This window comes from Vipera berus (genome assembly GCF_964194415.1).
Source record: "Vipera berus genome assembly, chromosome: 2".
Lineage (NCBI taxonomy): Eukaryota > Metazoa > Chordata > Lepidosauria > Squamata > Viperidae > Vipera > Vipera berus.
Window position 1 is genome coordinate 222,012,794 of NC_138203.1, and position 25,526 is coordinate 222,038,319.

Sequence of the window (25,526 nt, forward strand, 5' to 3'; positions counted from 1 at the left end):
TTTATGTGCTGGTGCCTTTACTATTAAAAGTGTTAATACAAAACACGTATATAAACAACTACTGTTTTTAACTGAACTTATTCTCTAGGTGGAGACTTGTATATGGGGCTAACAGCCGATTTCTTGGGCAGGGACCCTGTGATCTTCCGGACCATGGGACATCGCTCTTCTCTACGCACAGAGATGGACCAGAGGCTACTTAATGGTAGGGAAAAATTAAGTCATCGTCAAAAGGCACATAGTGAACATGTAAATATGCAGGCTTAGAGAAGTTGGGATTGCTTCATTTTAGGCAAAGAATGAAATAGGTGTGTGCTCCATAAATGTTGTGCACTGGGTCATGGCAAGGATATAAAGGGGATTAAACAAAGCTCATGCAAAGCAAAGAGATAGTGAGAAGAAAAGTGACTGACAGAAACCTATACAATGTACACAGCAATCAATGAAAAAGGGAGTGTTGTCCACAGAAATAAGAAGGGGGGGAAAGGTGAAATGGAGGTCATGATCACTGTAAATTTGTACATGGGAAAGAAGGAGGAGATGGGGAAGTGTTTATATAACTAACCCTGTAGAGTTTTAATAAGAGTCCTTATCGGTTATCTCTCTTGGCAATAATCTTCATTAACTGTTCCAAGACAGAATCTGCCAAGATTTTAAACTTTTACGACCAGCACCAAGCTACAAATTGCTTCTGGGGATCTTTTTTCTTAATCTGTCCAATTATTATTATTATTTTTTGTTCAGCTCCCAAATTTGTTGCTGCTTATATGATCCCAGAGAATGATGATCGGGACAATGACAAAGTCTATTTCTTCTTCACGGAGAAGGCAGCAGAGTCAGACAGCAAAGGGCATGCCATCTTCAGCCGTGTGGGCAGAATCTGTGTGGTGAGTTTCTCAGGTCATTTCTGGGCATAATTATGCCCCCTTAGAGACGTGAGCTGGTATTGAACTGAAAAAAAAAACTTGCAGCTCTGGATATCATATTTTTAAATCTCTAGATCCTGGGACAGCTTATCCCCTGTGAAGTGGTTGCTTGCTGCTCTCACGAGCCTTTAGGATTTAATTTAGGAGAAGCAGTTGAATTATTGTATGGTAGTTGAAGATAAAGGCCATATGATGTGTCTTTATTTTATTTTTATTGCTGCTCTGTTGTTTTAGTGGTACATTGTAATGTGTTTTGCGGATGTTGTTGCAAGCTGGCTAGAGATCTAGAAGGAGGCAGTATATAAATTAATGTAATAAATAAATCAGAAATATAGGTTAAACGAGTCAGTTGACATCTTTATGCACAAGTGAAATGGATCATTTGGTCTTTGACTGGTGCCTAATTATATTTCACGGGTGAGTTTAAAGAGATTTATTAATAGATACAAGGCCACTTTATAACTTAGCACAAGGGCATGTCATTTTGTGATTTATGGTATTACTGGTTATTATGAAAATGGTTAAGCAATAATAGGCTTCAGTCTGATTACTTGTTTTCTGTGAGTCAAATGAGAATATGAGAAATGAAGATATCTGAATGTGTATATTCATTATATTGATTTTTTAAAAGATACATTTAAAAATTAATCTTCTCCTGGTATCAGTGGCAGAAATGGTGCTGTACACATTTCATTTGGGGGCTTAAATGGCATTGCATACTTTTATGCAGAAATAGCAGAGGCTAGACCAAAAATGTATAGATGGCCAGCTTTCCACACCAGAAGGGATAAGTGTTTCAGCTTCATTTTTGCTTTGTAAGACCCTATGTGAATTCTTAGCTTCCTTACTAAAAAATACACCCAAGAATTGATAATTTGGATTTACACATAAGAAATAATCAAACAAAATTGTAGTCCAGCCTCTGGAGAGTGGAACAAAAAACTTTCCCAGAAAAGGATTGGCATGTATGATCTGCAGCCAAGGGTCCAAATGAAAAATAAAGTCGTAACCGTTGAAGCCCTAAGCTCTGCTGGTAAGCAAGAATTGCCTCAAGGACTTGGCAGTGCTACAGATGCACTGAACATGGAAACATTTTAAAAGGTTTCCCTCTGATCGTGGAGAACTTGTCTGCTTTCAATTAAACAAAGTTGTCCAGCCCAGCTCCGAAAACCTGGAGAGGCTAAATAAATTTGCTAAAGAATTTGGGGAAGATGCTATCACTAGGTATGGGTTCTGGTGAGTGGTAGAGGTGATCAAGTAAGAATTTATAGATTATTGTAACCTAAGTGTTCAGAGTCGCTCAGCAGTGAGACAGACAGCATAGAAATTTAATAAATAAAAATACATATATGAAAAGTGAAGTAGCCAAAGTTGGATGTGTTGCTAAATCCAAATTAAGTTTAAAGTGCCTACGGGAGCCAATGTGGTTTCACGCTATATTTTCTTTTTCTACTGCTAGGACATCTGCACACCTTGTATAAACTCCCTTTCACTTAAAGTGCCTTACATCCCAAAAGACAAGTTCTCTCACTGTTTTCATGCAAGGAAGTACCAAACAGTCCCTCTCATATGATGAAAAAGAAAGGAAGCTGCAAGAGCAGATACATAGCAGAAAGTCTCCCTGATATCTTTGCCACAGTATGTGTTCTGTACCAGCCTGCCACTGGCCCTGCAGAAAAGGCAGGGACAACCCCTTTTACAAGAAGGCAAGAGGCTGGAATTACGCCTGCCAAATTTATAGCTACAAAAACAAACAAGACACGAACCAAGAAACAGGAGATTTAAGAAACAGGAACTATCCAAGCGGTTGCCTTCAGCAAACCAGCCCTCCCACACATTCCCCTTATATAGAGTTCAGGGTGTGGCTTCTCTCTGCCTCCTTCCAAGGAGCCCCATTGCCTTCCTCTGTTTACTCCTACTTGACTGCCTCCTGTGTCGGGCATCCTTGAACAGGGCCAGCTGTGGGTCATCTTCATCCACGCTGTCAGGCTCACACAGCTGGGTCTCTGTGGTGACCAAGTGGGAGGGGCCTGGCTGAGGGCTCTCATCAGCAAGATCTTCAACCCCCTCAGCAAGGTCTTCAACATCCCCCTCCTCCTCTGAGTCGTCCGACCCAACTGCCGAACCCACAGGCTGACCCTGAATCACAACAGTATGTAGCTTTATGTGGAAGTGTCTTTTCTCCCTCCTTATTCATTACACTTGCTTATTTGTGATCAGTTTCATGATGGGGAATTATAACATTGTTGGGATTCATAACAGGGTTATTTTAACACCCAGAGCTGAAAATGCAACTAGTTAAACCTGGAAAATGCTTTAAAAAGCCATTACCAACAGTGTTCTTCAATCTATGTTCACTGGCTTCCAGTAACAGCCCACCTAAAAATAGAACCGTTGGTAAGATATTTTTTTTAAAGGAACGAATGTTTTGAAACAGGGGAGGAGAAAACGTTGACAAATTATCTGAAACTTAGGTGAGCCGAGTTGATTCTGGTTTATCTTCAACTAAATCCTGATTTATACTGAATTGTTTTATACTGAAGTTAAACTTGCTGTCCCTTTGCCTCGGGTTCCTCAAGAAGAGCAGTGAGTGATGTAATGGAGGTCTGTTTGGAACACATGGCTGGTCTTAAGTTCTCCTATCAAGATCTCCTCTTTGGTAAGGCCAGGCTCTCGCAGGCTGCATAAATCTTGCCTGACACAATTGTTTCTTTTCCAGCCAAGTTAAGAACATGGACCTTTTCTTTCTGGTAATTCTCTTTCTTGTGATTTCCCCCCCCCCCAAAAGTGACAGCGGGGGGGGGGGAGGAGACTGGTGTTGCTGTATGGGAGGAAGGGATAATACTTTAAAGCTTTTGAATTCAGTTGTTCTTCCAAGTGGAAATGCCCTATTTTATTTTATTTTATTTTGTTCAAGCCATTTTCACTTCCTCCCTTCTTTCTGTTTACAGTTCTCCTGTGAGCAGTTCCTTCTAGCCAAAGGTTCCACAAAGCCATTTCAATGCCAGCTTCAGTTCTGCCTCCTCCTGGATTTCTCACCATCACACATGCATGAAGTGTAATGTAATGAAAAACTTGCTCTGCAAGGAAACAGGCTAATTGTAGAAATAGAAAAGGCGGCTGATCGTAGAAGCTCCTCTTCCCTGAACCTCCATAGTATTGTAATTGATTGTGTCATTCGAGTAACGTGAGAGACAGTTTGGTGTAATAGTTAAGGCGTCCAGCTAGAAAGTTGGAATTCTGGTCTTGCCTCAGGTACAGAGGCAACTGACTAATCTTGGGCCAGCCATATTGTCTCAGTCTTGGAAATAGGCCATGGCAAACCATTTCCAAAATCTTGCCTAGAAAAGGGCAGGGACTGGTCTAGGCAGTCAACAGGAGTCCAAACTGATTTGAAGGGACAAAATAAATAAATTGGAGTTATAGGTCATTAGCAAAACTCTTTAAATATTCCCCTTTGTATTTTGTGACATCTGTCTCATGTAGAAAGCCAAAACTGAGAAAAATGTATTGCAAATACATTCCTAGCTCTTTAATTTTCTCTTTCTCACTGACCAAAAACCTTTTCTTGTTCGAGCACCGGCACCGATGTATTTACTTTTTAATAGGGATGTACAGTGCTTCAGATTTGAAGCCAAAATGGTGCTTTGGAGCTCATGTGGCTGCCTATGTAATGCCTGGTGTGGCTCCTTAATCCAAAAATGTTTTTGCTGTGGTTATACTGACTGGCTGTGAAAAGCAAGTGCATGATTCCAGGAAAAAAGCACAGTTGTTTGAAAGAATTGCAGATAAGTGCTATCTGAAGATCTCCCTCCACTATCTGAAGCACCTTTTTATATTTATCTGAAACCTAGCTCAGCTGTATTTTTAATACCATTCATAATGTCATTCCCCACCATTAAAAGCAGAGGGCTAAGCTGATACATCACAAATAAAATCCTGTACCCTTTTTTGAGACTGGAAGGTGCCTCCCCCTGCCCCCAACCAGTGCCCGATTTAAGAGAAAAGTTTCCATAGATTCCTGGAGGGGTAGGGATTGGATCTCTTTCACTAAAAGTGTTTTGAATTATCTTCACTCAGTTCTCTTCACAAGGTTTTCAGGTAGCAGAACGGTTTTTCTTTTAAAAATGAATGTCTAAATGGTTCTTTTCAGCTCCAGCCCCTTGCTAAATCTGTCTTACTTACTTGTTTGGAATCAGCAGAAGATTTTTACATGCCAGTGTTCGTGAAATTTTAATATATATATTAATTTTAAGTATCTTAAGATTTTATGTATATATCTATAAAACACATGGACACATACAACATTAAACTTAAAGTATTTTTATTTGCTCATTTTAAAAAATGCAAAGAGATTTACAATAAGAAATAATTAAAGTAATTTAAGAAATTCAAACATATATTAAATTGCTATAAAATATATGCAGAATAAAAATAATAAGGCAGTAACAAGAAAAAGCAGCCATAAAAGGTTAAAATAACAGCAGAATTATTTTTAAAGAGCCAGGCACAATAAAAATGTTTTGCTTGGCACCAAAATAATAGCAAAGATGGTGTTAGGTGTATTTTACCGGGGAAGTTGGATGCTACAACTGAAGTGATGAGATCATACTTACCTTGCTTTAGCTTAGCCTACTCTGCCCACAGCCTGGAGTTCGATCCTGACAGGCTTGAGGTTGACTCAGTCATTCCATCGTTCTGAGGTTGGTAAAATGAGGACCCAGATTGTTGGGGGAAATATACAAATAATGTTGACATTGTAAACTACCCAGAGAGTACTATAAAGCACTATGGAGCGGTATATCGGTGCTGTTGATAAGTGCTATTGGCAGAGTACCTGGAGCAGATCCTTTGCTTTTGATATGCCACGTGATGGTGATCAAATTATCCATTTAAAATAAATAAACTCTCGGTTTTCCAAGATAAATTTCAGCATCTAACCCAGGGGTGTCAAAGTGCCGGCCCGCGGGCCGGACGTGTCATCCGGAAACCACACCCACCCCATTGCCAGCAATGGCAAAACCATCCTGATACATGATGTCGCGAGTTTGACATATCTGAGAGTCTAACCAATCTGACTGCTTTGAAAAAGCTAAGCAAGGTCAGATCTAGGATTGAGAGATTACCAGGAAAATCTAAACTATAGGGTGGACTAGGAAGTAAAACTATTTCGTTGCTTTGAAATATTTATAAAAATAATAAAGGTGTGATTAAAAAATATCTGAAAAAATAAGCCCAGGGAAATATTCTGTATACTCATGGTAAAACACATAGCCTGAGAAAAGTAGTCATCTGAATCTCAGTCATTAAGAGGAGACTTTAATGCACAGAAACTGACTTTCTAGCCATTTTGGAGGGAGTTAAGTTAGCTTAGATCAGGGGTGTCAAACTCAATTTCATTGAGGGCCGCATCAGCATTGCGGTTGCCCTCAGGGGGCCGGGTGGTTATGGCCTACTGGGTGGGCGTGGCTAGAGTGCGTATGGCCTACTGGGTGGGCATGGCCAGCTCTACATCGTTCGCATCAATGGTGCCTATGGGGGCCTGGGCAGGAGTGGGACAGATCTGAGGGTCTCTGGCAGAAGGAGGGTCTCTGGGCCAGGGCCAAGGCAGTGTTGGCTGTTCCCTCACTGTTTCCAGGATGGCTTCGCGGGCCACATGAAACCACTTTGCGGGCCGGATCCGGCCCCCGGGCCTTGTGTTTGACATGTCTGGCTTAGATGATACAGTGCAGACAGACTGCGAGGAACACAGTTTCCCTTAATAACTCCAATTTTTTGGTAGCTACTGCCCCAAGATACCTCTAATGACAGGGCCCACATTGGATTGCTTTCACAAGAAAGGCAGTACTTTATTGACTTTAAAAGTTTAAGTAGGTGATGCAGTTCAGTGGTGAAATATATGATAAATGTAAAAAGCACATCACAATCCAATTCTGGCATCTCCATTTTTCAGACAGCAGATAGAACGGCTTGCCTGGTAGAGACCTGAGAGAATTATTTGCCCACTTTTATTTCTGTTGCCTTTGAAAGAATCAGGGGTTTGACAAATAGCTTCATCTTTTTCTTATGTAAGCTATGGAACTAGGTCATTTCTGGCGCAACGGAGAACTCCGGGTTGATTTGTTTGATGATCTTGTTTTGTTTTGTTTCTTTAGCTGTCCATGGTATGTTTGGGAATTTTCTTCAACACGGAAACTCAGAAGTGTCATTACGTTTTCTGTCTAGCTTCTTCCTAGTCCAACTTTCACTTTGATAGAGAGCACAGGGAAAACCTCAGCATCTGAATATCTTTTCCAAGCCCTTCATCCAGGGCTACTCTGTGACATATTTCTTGACTGCTAGTTCCTTTACAGTTACGTGCAATCAATTGTTTTCAACTCCTAGTAGCCCCACAGATAGATTTTCTTACTTGTTAAGAGAGGACACCTCTTTGAAATAGGTATCCAGCAAACACCATAGCATCTTTGTATACTTGAAATGTCAGAGAGCATCTCCACCAAGTGGGGAAGTGGAGGGTCTTTCACCCCCGCCTACTATTCCATCCTTGGCTGAAATTGTTCCAGTACTTTTGGTTAAGCACTTCGTAAAATACATTCATCTCTTTAGCTCCCCTCCCCCTTCATTCTTGGGATTCATCAGTTCTTACGCTCAGTGCTAGAGCCATTATCATTTTGATGAATGAGTACTACTGTTCCATCTTACCATACCTCAGAGCTATGGATGCTCCATGGCAACAGTGAAAGCCAAAAATGCTGGATGGAGCTGCCTACGGGTGTGTAAAGAGTCTGCAAACAGTTAAGCTAGTTCAAGTCTAGGGCTGCTTTCTCCTATGCTCCAACTGGCCAGCTCATTTGTGACCTGTTTTTGGTGATTTATTGCCATTGTTTTCACCATACTGGGATATATTAATACATTGCTAGCCTCATCTTTAAGACTCAGATTCCTAGACTCTGCAGAGAGGGTGTGGTACATAAGGCACTTTGGAGTGTGCAGTCTGTCATATTACAGCTTGATAAAGTGTATTTGGATTATTCATAGCATATTTTAGGAGAGCTGATTTTTTTAATGTTTATATTCAACTAAAACAGAGAATAGTCTACTGTCTCTTAAATCAGGGAAAGAGAGGCTATTGCCAGAAGAACCAATATGCTGCACAACAGGCAGCAAAGAATTTTCTCTAATTTATCATTTGATGCTTGGCCTGAACCTGGGTGTGTTCCACACATGTTCCTATTTTGGGAGATGCTTCAGACATATATTCCTGTTCTTTTGTACCAAATGTTTGCCAGTATATTCTTTTTCTCTCTTAATGTTTTCTAGCCAGAAGAATATAGCAAATACAGGTGGTTCTCAACTTATAACGATTCCTTTAGTGACTGCTCAAAGTTACAGTGGCACTGAAAAAAGTGACTTAGGAACATCTTTCACACTTACGACCGTTGCAATATCCCCTGATAACATGAGCAAAATGTGGACACTTGGCAATTGACTCATATTTGTGACAGTTGCAGTGTCTTGCAGCCATGTGATCACCTTTTGCGACCTTCTGACAAGTAAAGTCAGTGGGGAAGTTAGATTCATTTCACAACCATATAGCTAACTTAACAATTTCAGTGATTCATTTAGCAAGTCTGGCAAGAAAGGGGCACAAAAATGGGGCAAAACTCACTTAACAAATGTCTCGCTTAACAACAGAAATTTTGGGGCCAATTGTGGTCGTAAGTTGAGGACAACCTGTACAATAAATAAATAAATAAAATCTGAACAGAGAAGCATACAGTAGATGCTTATTCAGAATCTAGATATATTAGAAAATGACCTCTTGGGAGACACTTTTCCAGAGGATCCTTGTGGATGGACAGCAATTAACATCTTCCACCTCTTAATGGTGTGTATGTGTATCTTTGTATCTCTATGTGCGTGCTTGTGTGTGTGTGTGTGTGTGTGTGTGTATGAGAGAAAGAGAGAGAGAGAGAGAGAGAAAGGGAGAAAAAGAAAACTACTGTACATCAAATAAGTGGAGCGAAGGAGAATATTAAATGGAAGATCATCTAATCCACTGTAAATATTTGCCTTTTGAGGCAGAGTGCCTGCATTCTAAAAACACATCTGGAAGCAGCTATAACTAACAATTCAATGACTTACCATGTTTGTGAAGCAAAAGTCAGAGCTTGGCCTCTACAAAGCTAAGAACCAACCTAATGAACAAGGCAGGATTCAGTCTCTATTCACTGCTGTTGAAAAAATGAAAAACAACAACCACCTTTCACTGCCTAAAGAGCTGCTGAGGAGAAGTATTTGTCAGCTGGAAATTTTCCTGATGGCGCCTGCCTGCAATAATTCAAACTCCCTAGAACAAGTCATAAAGTCATTGTACTACAATGGACTAGAGAAATGGAGATGGCAGATTTCCATGGAAATAGACTAATTCTGCTGGCTGTGAATTCCTTGTTCTCATCCTAATCCTACATCCTAAACAATAAAACATAAAGATGAAGCAATTATTTGCTTTATTAACCAATCTTTCTACGAAGAGGGATTTTGTGTTTAAGAGGCATCCAGGATGGGGATCTAATTTGATTTGCAGGGTTGGCAGGGACACAGATAAATCAAGGACGGGGGTGGGGTGGGGTGGGGAGTACCCTGCTTAGTTAAGACAATCTGTGGCCTTGTCCTTTTGCCTCTTTAGCAGACAAAACACACACACACACACAATGGCCGGGTTAAACTGCTGCAGTCGCTTGAGAGTATTGATCCACAATAAACCCAGAGGGATTTCTGGATCTTGTAGGGCTACTTTTGTGAAGGAAAAAGAACAGTTGTCGACATAGAACAATACCTGAAATGTAGTGATGGTGATTGTGGTAAGATAATGGGAGTTTATTTTGGGTCCTCTATGGCAGAGGAAAACAGACACGTGTTAGTTGTGTGTTATATTGAATATTTGAGAGGGAGAAGGAAAACCAAATTGAGCAGGGCAGTGATGAAAAGTAGGTTAGGGTTATATTACAATGTGTAGAGTGAGCAAGGATCTTCTGTGTTTTTCCTGGGTTTCTGGAGATGTTGGGGTATTTTTCTTTGCATTTTCTAGTTGCAAAGAATAATTTTAGCATGTATACTGTTACTTCTTTATGCTTCCTGTGGTGAAATGGGATTTATTTTAGTCAGAAGTCTAAAGTTTATTTGGGGGAGAAATAAATATAGTTTAAAGTCTTGCCACCAACTTCCCAAAACTATAAAGTTGATTGTTACTTTCAGTCTTATCAGTGTTTTTCTTGGAGTGTAACATTTTAAGTGTGTGTGTGTGAGGGGGAAAAGATTATTCTGTTTCTCAAGGGAGCAGTTAATTATAAACAGAATAATTAATAGTAATATTGTGTGTAGAATTACTACAAGTTACTTCTGTTTAGAGGTGCATTATCAAAACTAGTCTTATGGGCAGAATTACAGTTTACAATGTTAGATGAGCCATCGTCTCCCTTTATACTTTTTAATATTCTATATGATTGTCATTGTTTTTTTTTATTTCCCCTCCCCCTTTCCCCCCCCCCCATCTGGTTTTAAAGTTCGTCTCTCTTCTTCTTACGTCTGTCACTCAAAGTTTTTTCCCCTCCACTTATTACAAAAATTTCTGTGCTGCCCAATTCCTAATCTCCATGAAACTAAAACAAAATATAAAATCTCAAAATCAATAAAATCAAACCACTTCTCCAATGCCCACTCGGACAAAATGGTGAACTTCTGGAGAAAAAAGACTTCACCAAATCTGAGCCACGACACAGGATTGTTTCTGGACTAACACCTCCTGATCTCTTCCAGAACGGTGACAAGAGATGGCCTTAGGCTAAGGCCAAGTAGGTACTAATTTAAAGTGTCAAAGCTTAAGGGACGATGACAGGTCCTCTCTTTCTTAATGAGGAAGGAGGAGATGTGGGAGACCTTGGGAGACAGGGCGAGGGGATGCCGGCTAGGGAAAGGTCAGATACGAGACAGCAGTTCCAAGAAGATTCCACCCCCATTTGCAGTCTGATACAGATGACCCTGAGGGCACAGATAAACCCCCAAGTGGCCTCAGGAGCTCCTTCCAATACCTCCCCCCTCATCCTGTCAGAATGAATCCTTCCTTAATCCCCACCACCCTGCCAGAACCGATGAAGCTTCTTGGACGAGAAGCAAAATGTCTTCTTCTTTCTCAAGGAAAAAACTGTCCAGTCCTTTGAAAAAAACCCAAAACCCCTTTAAAAGTATCCTTGGGCCATTTCTCTCAATGAATAAACAAGTATAATGTTTTTGTTTTTGATTTGTTTGTTCAACTAGGTTCTCAGGATCTTGTTTCAGGACTTATGTAGAGAAAGATCATGTTTTAGGTCATATTTATGCAGAAATAATAAAAATTCAAAAGGTTCAAAAATTGCTATGTGCCACTATATCAGTGGCTTTTACTTCTGAACAATATTTATTTCTCTTCTTTCAGAATGATGCTGGTGGACAACGAGTGCTGGTCAACAAATGGAGCACTTTCAACAAAGCCCGTCTTGTGTGTTCTGTTCCAGGACCAGATGGCATTGACACACACTTTGATGAACTGGGTGTGATTTATATTCCATAATCTCAGTTGGTTGGTTTGTAGAGGATTAGGAATTTATATTTACAATAGGGGAAAAGTGGAACCAAAGGAAAGATCAGGAAAATTTACTGCTATATTAATCCTAAAACTAAGCAAGTGGAGATTTGATCAGAGCTTGATGAAAAATCACTTGGCGTTTAAATGCTTATGTTAGGAACCCATAATCTGAGATCCGTGGCCTTATGCAGCCCCCCAAAAGATTTGTCTGCAATCTCCAAAGGCTTTCAGAAAATTACCAAATTATAATTTTTGATATAGGAGAAAGGGGAAATTATTAAATGCATGGATGAATAGTAGTTCTATCGATGATAATAATAATAGAGTTGGAGGGGACCTTGGAGGTCTTCTAGTCCAGGACTTTTAAACCGGTGGTACATGTACCACTAGTGGTATGTCGGTACATGGCAAGTGGTATGCGTACGACGGGTTGAACAGCACTGTAAAAAAATATGTGTAAAAAAAAGTCTAAAAGTGGATGAGGTGAAGCAGCGGCAGCGCAACACAGGCTTGTGGGAAAGTCAGCTGGAACTGTGCGAGGCATTGCCTGGGTCCTACTAAGAGCCCAGGATCGAAGTGTGCAGCTCCAGCTGATTGGGGGTGGCCTTGGGGGTGGCAGGCAGGCAGCCTCACACAGTCTTCAGGCAGAGATTCAGTTGGAGCTGCACAAGGCATTGCCTGCCTGGGTCTTGCTGAGGGGGAGAGAAGAGAGGATATAAAAGGGGGGGGGAAGAAGAGAGAATATAAAGGGAGGGAGAGAAGAGAGGATATAAAGGGGGGAGAGATGAGAGGATATAAATGGGACAGAAGAGAGGATATAAAAGGGGGAGAGAAGAGTGGATATAAAGGGAGAGGATATAAAGGGGGGGAGAAAAAATTGTTAAATGAGTTTTGCCCCATTTTATGACTTTTCTTGCCACAGTTGTTAAGTGAATCACTGCAGTTGTTAAATTAGTAACATGGTTGTTAAGTGAATCTGGTTTCCCCACTGACTTTGCTTGTCAGAAGGTTACAAAAGGGGATCACATGACCCCGGGACAATGTGACCATCATAAATATGAATCGGTTGCCAAGCATCCAAATGTAAATCACATGACCCTGGGCATGCTGCAATGGTCATAAGTGTGAAAAATGGTGATAAATCACTTTTTCCAGTGCCGTTGTAACTTTGAACAGTCACTAAGCGAACTGTTGTAAATCAAGGACTACCTGTACTTAATCACTTTTTTCCGTTTGTTTTGTTCATCAAGCTTTTGACACCTTGCTAGGGGACTGGTGGTACTCGAATATTGCCAGTCTAAAAGTGGTACAATCGGTGAAAAGGTTGAAAAGCCCTATTTTAGTCCAACACCCTGCTCAGGCAGGAAACACTATACCATTTTGGACAAATGGCTGTCCAGTCTCTTCTTAAAAACTTCCAGTGTTGGAGCATTCACAGCTTCTGGAGGCAGGTTGTTCCACTGATTACTTGTTCTAACTGTCAGAAAATTTCTTCTTAGTTCTAGGTTGCTTCTCTCTTTGGTTAGTTTCCATCCGTTGCTTTTTGTCCTGCCTTCGGGTGCTTTGGAGAATAGCTTGACTCCCTTGCTGTTTACAAATGAAACCAATTGTAGTCTTATTCTGGCTCTGCCCAACTGCCCAGTGTTTGGAATTGGGTCACTTCTCCAGCATAGCACCCACAGACTAGCACAACCCTCACTTCTGAAGAAGTTTATGTTCCTACGCTAGAGTCTGGTGCCATGCAATTTTCTTTTAAATTGGGCAGTGCTAGTGTAACCTAGCAGTTCGAAAGCACATAAAAAATGCAAGTAGAAAAATAGGGACCACTCCGGTGGGAAGGTAACAGTGTTCCGTGCGCCTTTGGCGTCTAGTCATGCCGGCCACATGACCACGGAGACGTCCTCAGACAAGTGCTGGCTCTTCGGCTTTGAAACGGAGATGAGCACCGGCCCCTAGAGTCGGAAATGACTAGCACGCATGTGCGGGGGAACCTTTACCTTTAGCTTTTTAGTGTAAGAGGAGTTAGTAGCAGTGAAACAAAATGGACAGCACAAATATCTTTTAGACCAGAGCTGGAGAACTATGGCCCTTTTATGACTTGCGGACTTCAACTCCCAGAATTCCTGAGTTTGCCAAGGTATTAGAAAAAGCACTTAGAGAAATGTTTGTGTAGAGTGAGTATATTGACAGAACAGTTATAGAACTTATTTGATCCTCCACTTTTCAACAGAGGACGTCTTTCTTCTGAGGGCTAAAGATGGCAAGAATCCTGAAGTCTATGCACTGTTTAGCACCATCAGGTGAGATTTTTCCGTCTGTGGTTTCTAGTTCTTCTATAATTACTTTTAATAGTGAATCTTTTAAAAATGTCCTTAATAATGAATTTATAATTTTTTGTATACTCAGTAGAGTTTGCTGTTTCTCCAATTCTTCTTCAGTCAACTTCAATAGGATTCATACAGTATGAATTAGTTTTTCCAAAAAAAGCTGTAACCTTCTGGGCATTTATTTACCTAAACGCAATGTTTTCATTTTTTTCTGAATTGCAGCCTAGAGACATAAGAAGCAAATCTCAGTTACATTTAAATCTTGTGTTACAAGCAATATTTGGGTATTTTTTTTCTCATTACAGCAATGTCTTCCAAGGCTTCGCCATCTGTGTCTATCGTATGGCAGACATCTGGGAGGTTTTTAATGGGCCATTTGCTCATAAAGATGGTCCTGATCATCAGTGGGCAGCTTATGAGGGCAAGGTGCCTTACCCAAGGCCAGGAGTTGTAAGTATAAGAATGAAGATGATGATTTTCTTGAAAAAACAAGAGTTAGAAAAGAACAGTATATAGGAAACAAAGAAATTTTAAAAAATAAATGCAAAATAACATTTTGTGTGATTATCTAAAGCTGCCAGAACTATTCATGTCAGTGGAAATGACAATAAAACAATTTCCTCAACTTCTGGAATAAATTCTGCTAGCATGGGAAGAATAAAGGAATGTAATGAAATGGGGGGAAGGGTTGGCTTTGATTCCTGATAAATAGCTATTTAGCTATTTGCTAAAAGGTTGCCCTTTCTCCTAGTGCCCCAGCAAAACTACCAACCAGCCAAGTCGTCAATACTCTTCCACCAAAGACTACCCAGATGAGGTACTGCAATTTGCACGTGCTCACCCCCTGATGAGCAGAGCTGTGTATCCACTACAACGGCGGCCTGTGCTGGTGAAAACCAATCTGCAGCATCGCCTGCGGCAGATTGTGGTGGACCGCGTGGAAGCTGAGGACGGGCATTATGATGTCATGTTCATTGGCACAGGTGTGGCCTTAATCGTGCAATGTATTGGGGTTCAGCAGTACCTGAACACCTCTCTTCCAAACTGCATACTGCATGCAGAATATGGAGTTACTTCTCATTATGTTGTAGAAGTTGTGAGTTTAAAGATAATCTCCTGAATTTTCAAATCTTCAGACTATATCCTGACGTTGAAAAGGAGTCTTGGGTAAAATACTGATAAATGAGCAAGTGAAGTGAGCCATTTGGACCAATTTGGCAGGATGTGAAGCAGTTAAATTGTGACCACCACGCGGCTCTGTGAATGATTTGGCATGTTTTGGCACTACAGGGAGTTTGCCCTATACCAGCAAAATAGAATATTTTCAACTTTTACATATTCAGGAGGAGAGAAATGGTGAAGGAGATGGAAGGATTTGAGTGAGTCACAAATGTATCTTTTTCAGGGAAAATACTTTTTCAGGGAATCTCCAGTTACAGTGTTGTGTGGAAGGAATGTTCAAATTTATCTCCCATCAAGGCTCCTTTCTTAGAAATTGTGTCCTTTTACTTGTTGTATTTCAAAATGTAGCCCCCATTCAACGGTGAGAAAAACAATAGCTTGGCCAACTACATAAAATGTTTTCCAAGTCAAGGTCGGGGAATGAGGAAAAAAAATGAACTGGTTAAATTACCACTTAATTTTTTTTAAGGTGGAAAGTTGAGCATTGAAAAATAGTTTCTTTTTAAATTAGCATTTCCCCAATAGCTTTTAAGTTTAAAAGATTCAAGTAGAGAAAGAATAAAAATGATTCAGAGATGCAAAGGAGAGGTCCAAAATCACATACTAGTAGCGTAGTGCATCTCGTAGTGTAAAACTAGGAGTCAGATTCTAGGCTACTTGCTATTCAAGAGTAGCTCTTGAAAAAATTTCTAATTACCTTTGCCAGGATTTTAGGCAACTTCAGGGATGCCCTTGTTTTAGTGCTCTTTCTCTCCTTCCTCCCTTTCAGAGGCTGGCTCCATATTGAAGGTCATAGCCCTACAAAGAGGAAATTTTGCTGCTGTTGAAGAAGTCGTTTTGGAAGAGCTTCAAGTGTTTAAGGTGCAGTAAAAAAACAACACCCAGTATATGTGCGAGCCTCATGTATATACATCAGCAAAGGAGCAATCCTGGCTGGCTAATTTTGACTGTATTGCATATTGCTTGGTATTCACTGTTTTCTTGCACAGTATTTACATGTGTTCCTCTGACAAAGTCTTACAATATTAATGTACACATGTACGGTAATGGACCACTTTTGTGCCTGATTACTTTTTAGCTATATAATTCCAAGTTTACAAAGTGTTTTATGGAGACAGTTATCGTCCTGAATACAAAAGATACCCCATTTCTTTTTTAAAATAATTGGTATTAATTAATTTTTATTATTTTTTATTAATTTCAATCGGAAAGTGAAAAATTGTATTTTATTAATCCAGATAAGTGTGTATGCATACATACAGTATGAAAAGGAGCTATGATAAAAGTAGCATAATGTGAATACTGCAATAATTATTTAAGCCTTCTTTTAGGTTTGGTTCCCATGTGGCTAGCTAATGGGACCTTGCCCAGCTTTTTAGATAGCCCAAGATCCTTGCTTGTTGGATTTTGTGCTGTCACTCCCAAATTTGCCATTCTGTATGATCCAGTTTTTCTCAGGATAAAAGAGAAAAAGACATAGAAAGTGTACTTATTTATACTTATAACTATTGAGTAATCTGGGAAAGAGAATGGTTGTATACTTCCATTAGCCCTAATTTTCAGATTTACTGAAAGTTTAATTTTTGAACAAGTGATTTGTCCAACTGCCCTTATGTGCACACATTTGTTTTTGTGAGAAAATAGCTGGGACCTTCTATGACTAATGGAAATACATAAATGTAGGCTTCCGGTTCTGGACTTTCGATGCTCCCAGACGTGTGAGGGAATCGCTCCTCATGTCGCCTGGATTTCTTCATCGGGGGCCCCTGTAAATGGGTCAAAAGTTGCCCTGGAGGGGCAATGAGCGGGGGAGAGGTCTCTCCACTCGGCGGTAGAAGGGTGGCGGCCCTCCCATCGGCTTGGAGCTACTTTCCGAACTGAAGAAGAAAGGATCGGCCACTCCCATGGCCCATCATTTAGCCATTTCCTGCCAAAGCCAAAAGCACAACAAAGCACATGAAAGCAGTTGAAAACTGGCTGAGAATTGTCTTCTTGTTTTCCTAATTGTCTACTTTCCCTGTCAAAAGCTTCTTGAATTTTCTTCCCCCTGTGAGGAGAGAGGGAAGGGATTTTTTCCCCCCACCCTCCTTAAGAGCGGCCTTTGTCTACATTGGGAGAGAAAAGAAACATCCTTCTACTAAATTATACTGATTTATTGGACTTACTGCCTTTCTACTTTTGGCCCAAAGTTCCTATATTTACAGAAATGGACTATTCTACCTATTAGTCTAAAAAAGGGGACCAAATAAATAAATAAATAAAAAGATACTGTCTGAAAAGGTTGAAGTATCTGGAGACATCTAGTGAATACTATTGGCAAACAAGCTTGCTTACATTTTGGACTGACCTTGGCATTAAGATAAAAACCTGAAAGCTGGAGATGAATTTGGCTTAGACTTGTGGAGGTGGACTCTTACTGATTTTTGTTTGAAACATAGCCTCCACCAAGGACTATTTATAATTATTACAAAATGGAGAAGGATCAGCCACAAACCTTGCTTGATTATAACCTCATACTTGAAACAATCTACAGAGTCACTGAGATGTCTATCTCCAGATTTAATAATTTACATGCCAACCTTAAGTCACAAATTGAAACCCAGACTGCAACTAAAGAATTTATACTTCAGAATATAACAAAATTGGAAGATATTACTATTGAGACAGTGGAATATAAGCAACAACTATCCAAAGAACCAACAACTCTAAAAGTACAAGGAACTATCACTATGGCAAATAACCTTAAGGACCAACAACAAACTATGGGAAAACTTAATACTCAACTGTTGACTCCATCAAAAGAACCTATAACTTTAGAAGTATACTATGTACAAGATAGTGATGCTAACATAGAGTACGTGGAAGATCAACAAAGGCAGTTTTCTGAAAGCCTGGATAGCCAAGCATTAATTACAAAATTGGATAAGACTCTTTACTTAAAGCAGATGAACCCAGACGAAAGAGGAATCCAGACCGAACTGAAAATAAAGTTTTTAGAGCAAATACAGACTAGAACTAACAGGGCAATAATGTAATGATTACAAATGGTTTGGTTTTTGTGGATCATTGATGGCTAGATGGCCTCCTTCGATTCAAATAATATGTATTGGAGATAAGGGAGACCTATCTGGCAATTCAAAGGCCTTGGTTTGGAAACCTGATTGGCAAAAAAAGAAACCCAAAGTTAGATTTAAAAAGTGAGTTCGTAGAGAACCATTAAAGATTATCTTTTTAGTAATCAATTAGAATCAAAAATAGAAAATGTTTATGAGATAGAACTAGAATGTGTTTATGTATCTATTAGGCTTATTTTAGACATTATAATTTGTGCACTGACATAATGGAAATTTGGTTTATAGGTCCCACTTGATGTTAAAAGACATTAGCTAAAATTTAAAACAGAATCTGGTTGTGTATAAATAGTTGTAGATTGATAAACATAGGCTGTGGTCCTGTCAGTAACGTGTGATGTATTAGGATGTGAAACAGACAATGTTTATTAGGTAGAACATAGCTACTCAGCCACTGCGTACATGTTAGATGCTATAGTTTTTGCTGTAATGAAATAAGGGAAATTTGGGTTGTGAATATTATTTGGGATGTTAAAGGCTAAATTTGAATAATATAATTAAAATTAAAATTAGATAAACTTTAATAACAGGACATAGATATATTTCAATGAAATTGAATTGGCAAATTTTTCAACTGACCATGCTATTTCTAGAAATTTACTAGTTTAAACTGGTTGTATGAAATGTTAAGTGAAATTGAGAAGGATGTTTTGATCATGTAACCTGAATTATGTACTGAAAACTCTGTTACTGAATCTCTGATTACCCAGTTGTCATGATGCTTTCTACATATGTAGATTTTAACTGAAAAACCAATAAAACTTGTTTTTTTAAAAAAGAAATACATAAATGTAGAGTCATAGGATAGGGTTGGGAGTCATTTTGGTGACATATTTTAGCTGAGTTTGCCATGTCTTCTTGCCCTCCAGGTACCAGTCCCCATCACTGAGATGGAAATTTCTGTGAAACGGGTAAGTAATGAATGAATTATAAAAATAAATCATCCATCTCTATCCATTTGCATTTTTACTATAAAACTCAAATTAATATTATTTAAGCTAGGCATGGCCATTCACTCTTTCATTTCTTCCAACAAATTGTAGGGTTCCAAAATATTTATCCTTTATTCTATTGGTTTAATTTCCTGTAGCATTACTATAGATGAATTTTAAAAATCTTAAATGTTTATTAAAGGAAATTGGACAAAAAAATAGCAATTAATTTATTAATCTACAAGGTTCCTTCAGAATGTAATACAGTGTTTAAATGGATTTGACATAGAGAACTTGCTGATGAGACAGATGGTAAACACAGACTCAGGCATGGTTTGAACAAAAATTGCTATTCAGAAATCCAACACCCAAAAATCACTGTACAAAAGCTTGTAATAAAATTATGCAGATTCAGAGTTTAGTCTATTCATAGGGAGCAGCAAAATAACATTTATTTCAGATTTTAATAATTTTAAAGAAAATTATATAATTATTCTTATTTGGCAATATACTGATAAGATAGGAGGCTATGGAAGTAGTAATATTAGAACATAAATCAGATAATTATGAATATATAAACCAGATCAGTATAATTGAAAACGAACCTTCACCATCTGCAAATAAATTAGATATAAAAATAGAAAAGAATAAGATACTTTAGAGATTAATAAAATCACCACCCAGCTTTTATATCTAAAACAAAAACAGTAATAAAAATTCAAAATTGCTAGCAAATAGATTAGAAATCAAGATAAAAAAGATTTTGAAAAACTCTAAATGTCAAATTGTTAACACATTAAAATATTAATGATGAATTAATGATTTCTTGACCAATTTATATACTTCAGGCAATTCTGTAGCTGATGAAATTAATGATAATCTAAATTACTGATACTTTAGTGCTGAATGGCAGTCACCAATTCAGACTAAGTAGTGAATTTTAAGAACAATGCAAGGATATTTAAATACAAGAGTTCTTATTATTTTCTTATTATCCAAGAGAAAAATCTTCCTGTATCTTGGTACAATTGCAAAATTATCCTTATTTCCAAACCAGGCAAAAAATGACAAGATGTAAGTTTACACTGACCCATTTTTCTACTCTGCACTGATTATAAAGTACTGTATATTGAATTATTACCAATCCCCTCAATTCAATTATAAATAAAATTATGTATCCAAACTAGTCTGGATTTAGTCACAGAACTATAGCCAGTCCTATTAGAAAATTAGTAAATATTGTACTCTTCTGTAAAATCAATTTGGTATCAATGTGTTAGTCAGATATATTGATTGTGTACCAAAAATATTTCTGAAAAGAAGTTTACAAAAATTTAAATTTGGTAATTTTTTAGACATAATAGATCAAATTCATAAACCCATAAAGACCTGGATAAAAATTAATTATGACTAAGTGGACAATTTAATATTTTGAGGTTTTAATCAAGGATGTCTATTATCTCTTTACTATTTAATCTAAATACTGAAGCTATAGTAGTATTATGCATGAATAATAAATTCACAGTAGTTCTGTGTGTGTATAGAGAGGGAGGGAGAGAATTACTAAATTTTTGCAGGCAATATGATAGATACTCAAACAGAGCACATTTGTTTCATATTAAAAAGGAGCCACAAAAGTTTGCAGAAGTATCAGCTTTAACATTTTTCCACCTTAGATGCAGTTTTACTTGACAAACTACAAAATTCATGTGCTAAAGAAACAGGATGGCAAACCATAATTTTACAGGATCTGGAGGGACTATATTTTATAAACAATACTGTCATCTTCTGTCATCCCAGGGGATATAAGGAAATCATAATATGATCTGTAATGAGACAATGTTGATGCTAAACTAGTTAAAGTGCCAGCGCAAAGGTTTGATTGTTTCAAATAAAAATTTGAAAATAGGAACCAACCCCGCCCACCCAAAAGAATAGGTTCCTTATGGGAATGTGGTGGTGGTGGTCAAAGCAGCTTTCAATCACCACCATGCCTGAAGTCCAACAGAACACTTACTGGATTTTAGATTATGGGAGACTGTGGTGATTTTTTGTTGAAATTTAGCTAGAATAAAACAAATACAATAAAGATACTAAGTTCTAATCAGACCAGGAAATGTTCAGATACTTCATAGCAAACACTTTTTACCCAAACAGGGAACTATCATAATATAATTTACCTTCCTCCAATCTAACATTATCCAGCTCTGTTGGATTCAGTAACCATAATCTCAGATAGACTGGGAATCTTGTTTGTAAATCATGGGTTGTATAGTCCAAGATTTCAATGGGCGCTACATTGGGGAAAAACATGTGCCTGCTTTATAAACAGCTGACAACTTCCCAATTATTCTCAAATAGTCACTGATATGCAAATTAGAAATATGAAATCATTATTTAAATCATGAATTTCTATTTTAAATCACACAGATCTGTGATTTAACTGTAGTTAACTGTAGTGTGACACTGCAGATATTAATTATCTCAAGGCATATGTAATGTGGCTTCTTTCTGTAGGTCTTGACTTCTAAGACCTCCGGCGTTACCAAGTAGATTTTCTTTGACGTGAATGTATGCAATCAGTTTCATTTCTGAATGGCCATAAATAATGCCATAACATATCCAGGAAACTGGGGATTCCAAAGCCACTTAATTTTATTGCTCTTCCAAATGCTGTAACTTAAGAAGGCTGATGACACAGCTGCATATATTTTCACTCAGAAGACCAAATTCAGTAGAAAAAGGAAGATGGCAATTTAAATCAGGAAAATCTAGTTGGGGGGTGGGGTATAGACTGAACAAGTCCTTCCCGGTCCCATTGTTCCCACGCAATTTGACCCTTGCTGCACTTGTTTCGACAGCAAGATGGCATTTGCCATCTTACCTGTAAAAGATCAGCATGAGCCAACCAGTGTTCCTGCCTGCTGATCAGTAAGGTAGTTTAGAAAAAAATAGTTCAGTTAGGATCTGCTCCCTAACTTTGTCTGGGTCCTAAAGGAGAAAAAATTTCCTGTTACCCATTTCACAGCAAAAGGGAAATTGACTCTGAGTGTTTCCAATGGCCATGCTACTACTATGGGAACGTAAGATAAAGCGGGGTGGGACTGAAAAATAAAAAGTAAAAAGGAATTATCTGTGTGTATTTAAAAACACATCTAGAACAAAAGCGTATCAGCAAGTTTGTGGCAGGGCATTTCTTCCAGGACCTGTAAGAGTTTTGGGATGGGGGAGAGGGAGCGAGAAAGGGAAACGAACACATAGTTGAGGATGTAGGAATTGACCCTCAGTGGTGTGGGAGAAGGAATGAGTGAAGGCTCGCTTGGGCCCAGGAAATGAGCCAGGGAGGATGCCCCTCGCCTTCACAATTCCCATTCAGCAACAGCATTCCATCAAACACTGCACATGTATTCCAGTTTTACTGAATCAAAACACCGCTAGGAGTAAGACAGCCAACTCTCCAGACAAGCCAGTTAGGCAGGTGTAGAGTTGGCTTCGGGTAGGATCAGAACCATCATATGGAGCTGCCTTTAGCAAGCTAAACCCCAGTTTTCTTTTCTGAAAATTGCAGAGGAAATTCTGATAGAGACAAAAGATGTCCCAGTAGAAGAGAATATCTATAGCTCAGGATTGAACTGTGGAGCCCTGGGTGCTCTCTCAGCATGGTTATTTACTTGCAGACGTTTCATTACCCAACCAGGTAATATCATCAATGTTAGTGAGTGGGGAGGGTGGGTGGGTTGCTCCCTGTTTTAAAAACTGTCCACCAATTTCACTGTGTGTTTTACTCCTTTCATCAGCGTGAGGCGGCTACTAAAAATACCAGCTCCAAAGTGATTTGGTGTTTCTCCTATTAACCCTGCTTTGGTTTGCTTTGACAGCAAATGCTTTACGTGGGCTCACGGGTCGGTGTGGCCCAAGTGAAACTGCATCAGTGTGAGATTTACGGGACCGCCTGTGCAGAATGTTGCCTGGCACGGGACCCATATTGTGCATGGGATGGCCTCACTTGCACCAGATACCAGGAATCGGGCAAACGTCGCTTTCGCAGGCAAGACATCCAAAATGGGAATCCCATGCACCAGTGCCTGGATCAAAACCTGACAGGTGAAGAAACTTGGGCATATCTGCTTAGAGCGGAATGGGCTGGCTTTTGTGGAGGGCTACCTGTCATATCTTTGGCTTTCAAGAACACTGGAGAGTGTGAACATGGCAGCATTAAGATCAGTTACAAATAGGTGAGGTGTCTGCTGTGTTACTGCTAATATGAGCTCTGTGTTCGTGGAAACAAAAATTTTCACAGGAAGATGGGCCAACTTTTACTTTGGGCAGTATCTGTTTTATGATTTGAAAACATAAACAGAGCACCATAATCTTCACCGGAATACTGGGAAAGAAAGGAAAGCTTGGAGTCTTTGGCCTCTTGAATTAACGCTGCAAACATTCTGGCAATTTTTATTCAGTTTTCTTGGATGGGGAATAAGTATCTCTCTGTACCAAAGAGCAAAGACTCAGGATGGGCCAGACCCATTCCTACCTCCCGCATGTTCAGAAGCAATCCTGGGCCTTTGTGACGCCCTTTATGGAGACGGGCACTTACAGAACGATTGGTCTTTGGTAATAGCCTTTTTGTGTTTTTGTAGTGGATGACTTTGACAGCACTGAGGAGAAGGTGGTGTATGGGACGGAGCACAACAGTACCTTCTTAGAGTGTATCCCCAAGTCACACCAAGCTGCAGTGCAATGGTTTGTACGCAGATCTCCAGAGGAGCTAAGAGATGAGGTGAGACGCTCTTGCTTTTGTCTTCTTAATGGCAATTTTCTTTAATCTTCTCCTTCTAAGTATACCCAAACATTTACTCTCTCATGTAAATATATGAGTCATGTTAGCACATTATCGTTCCTGCTGTTTCTGCCACATAACTACCACATTTTTTTTGTCTTGACTGTTTTCTTACATTAGTTATTGATTATTATAGAGCATTGTGAGGGTCTGGGAGATCTTTACTTACTAAATTTCAGTCTGCAATACAGCTGTAAAAGCTGAGGATCTCTGCCAAATATACCCATTCCCATTCTGTGGAAATGTTCCCTGTCTGTGAATAAAATTGCTTTCTCTTCAGGCTGTAAGTACATATGGAGTTTTTGGTTACTGAAGATGAAACCGATAAGAAAGGTCCCCTCAACCTCTTCCAGTAATAACGCAGAGCTAAATTCTTGCACCTGGTGGATGTGATCTACCCTCCCTCTCACTCCTCAATCTGATTTTTTTCTTTAATTCTGGGCTGGGGTGGGGGAAGTGATTTGTATCCGGACTTGTACAAAAGAAAATAGATTATCATGTAACTGAGCCTACTAAATAATAAAATAAAATAAAATAAAATAAAAGCATTTTCCTCTCTTGATTTTTACCTCCTTTTCAAGGAGGCAATACAATAACTTGGAATGTCTTTTGTCAATAAACTACTCATGGCCATCATTGCCAAGACAGTGGTCCAAAGAGAAGGAAGTACAGTTCTAATGGATCCTACTGAATGTAAGATGGATAGAGTTTAAATAACATGAAACAGCTGTTGTGGGCCTTCAAGCCTTGAAAGTTATTTTTATAGCTGTCTCTCTCTCCCCCCCCCCCAGCTCTGAGAAGAAGATGGCTATGTGAGTTGTTTAAGGCTTTACTAACTGACCCTGAATTCCTTAAGGCAGACATGTCAAACACAAGGCCCGGGGGCCGGATTCCACCCGCGAAGTGGTTTCATGCGGCCCGCGAAGCCATCCTGGAAACAGTGAGGGAATGGCCCCCACTGCCTTGGCCCTGGCCCAGAGACCCTCCTTCTGCCAGAGACCCTCAGATCTGTCCCACTCCTGCCCAGGCCCCCATAGGCACCCTTGATGCAAACGATGTATAGCTGGCCATGCTCACCCAGTAGGCCATAAGCACTCTAGCCACGCCCACCCAGTAGGCCACGCCCACCCTGGCCATACCCACCCGGCCCCCTGAGGGCAACCACAATGCTGATGCGGCCCTCAATGAAATTGAGTTTGACACCCCTGCCTTAAGGAGGCATTCAGTGATTTTTCTAAAACAGCTGAATTGATTGCTGATGCAACCGCAGTGGATGGCAACCAGAGTGTTAATTTGCAAATGGCTAGTGTTCAGACATTGGCAAATTGACCATCAGTCAAGAACTACTTTGGCAGGCAAGCCCTCTGTGGGGAAGAAATTGTTTGGGAAGATTATTGTTGTGATGTTGGTGGAGAGTATACTAAGAAGAGGTACTTACCATCGGCAGTGAAGAAGGAAAATGCCATACAATTAACAGATTAATTGCCTTTCAGGCTAGAAAGTGAGATTCCAGCTTTTTTTCATATTGGAAGTAACCAAGGAAATAGACATTGGGGACCTCAGG

The 25,526-nt window shown here is 39.4% G+C and overlaps 1 protein-coding gene across 1 annotated transcript in view; it reads left to right on the forward strand.

The window, feature by feature from the left end:
* SEMA3G (semaphorin 3G) overlaps positions 1-25,526 on the forward strand; it is a gene marked incomplete at its 5' end in the record, with an annotated part of 110,008 nt that overhangs the window by 80,536 nt on the left and 3,946 nt on the right. Inside the window, 10 exons of the mRNA XM_081316992.1 lie at positions 89-205; positions 745-887; positions 11,401-11,515; positions 13,781-13,850; positions 14,183-14,327; positions 14,629-14,860; positions 15,829-15,920; positions 19,060-19,101; positions 23,001-23,226; positions 23,763-23,902. Coding sequence (XP_081173118.1) covers positions 89-205; positions 745-887; positions 11,401-11,515; positions 13,781-13,850; positions 14,183-14,327; positions 14,629-14,860; positions 15,829-15,920; positions 19,060-19,101; positions 23,001-23,226; positions 23,763-23,902 — 1,322 coding nt within the window. The remainder of the gene's footprint in view (positions 1-88; positions 206-744; positions 888-11,400; positions 11,516-13,780; positions 13,851-14,182; positions 14,328-14,628; positions 14,861-15,828; positions 15,921-19,059; positions 19,102-23,000; positions 23,227-23,762; positions 23,903-25,526) is intronic.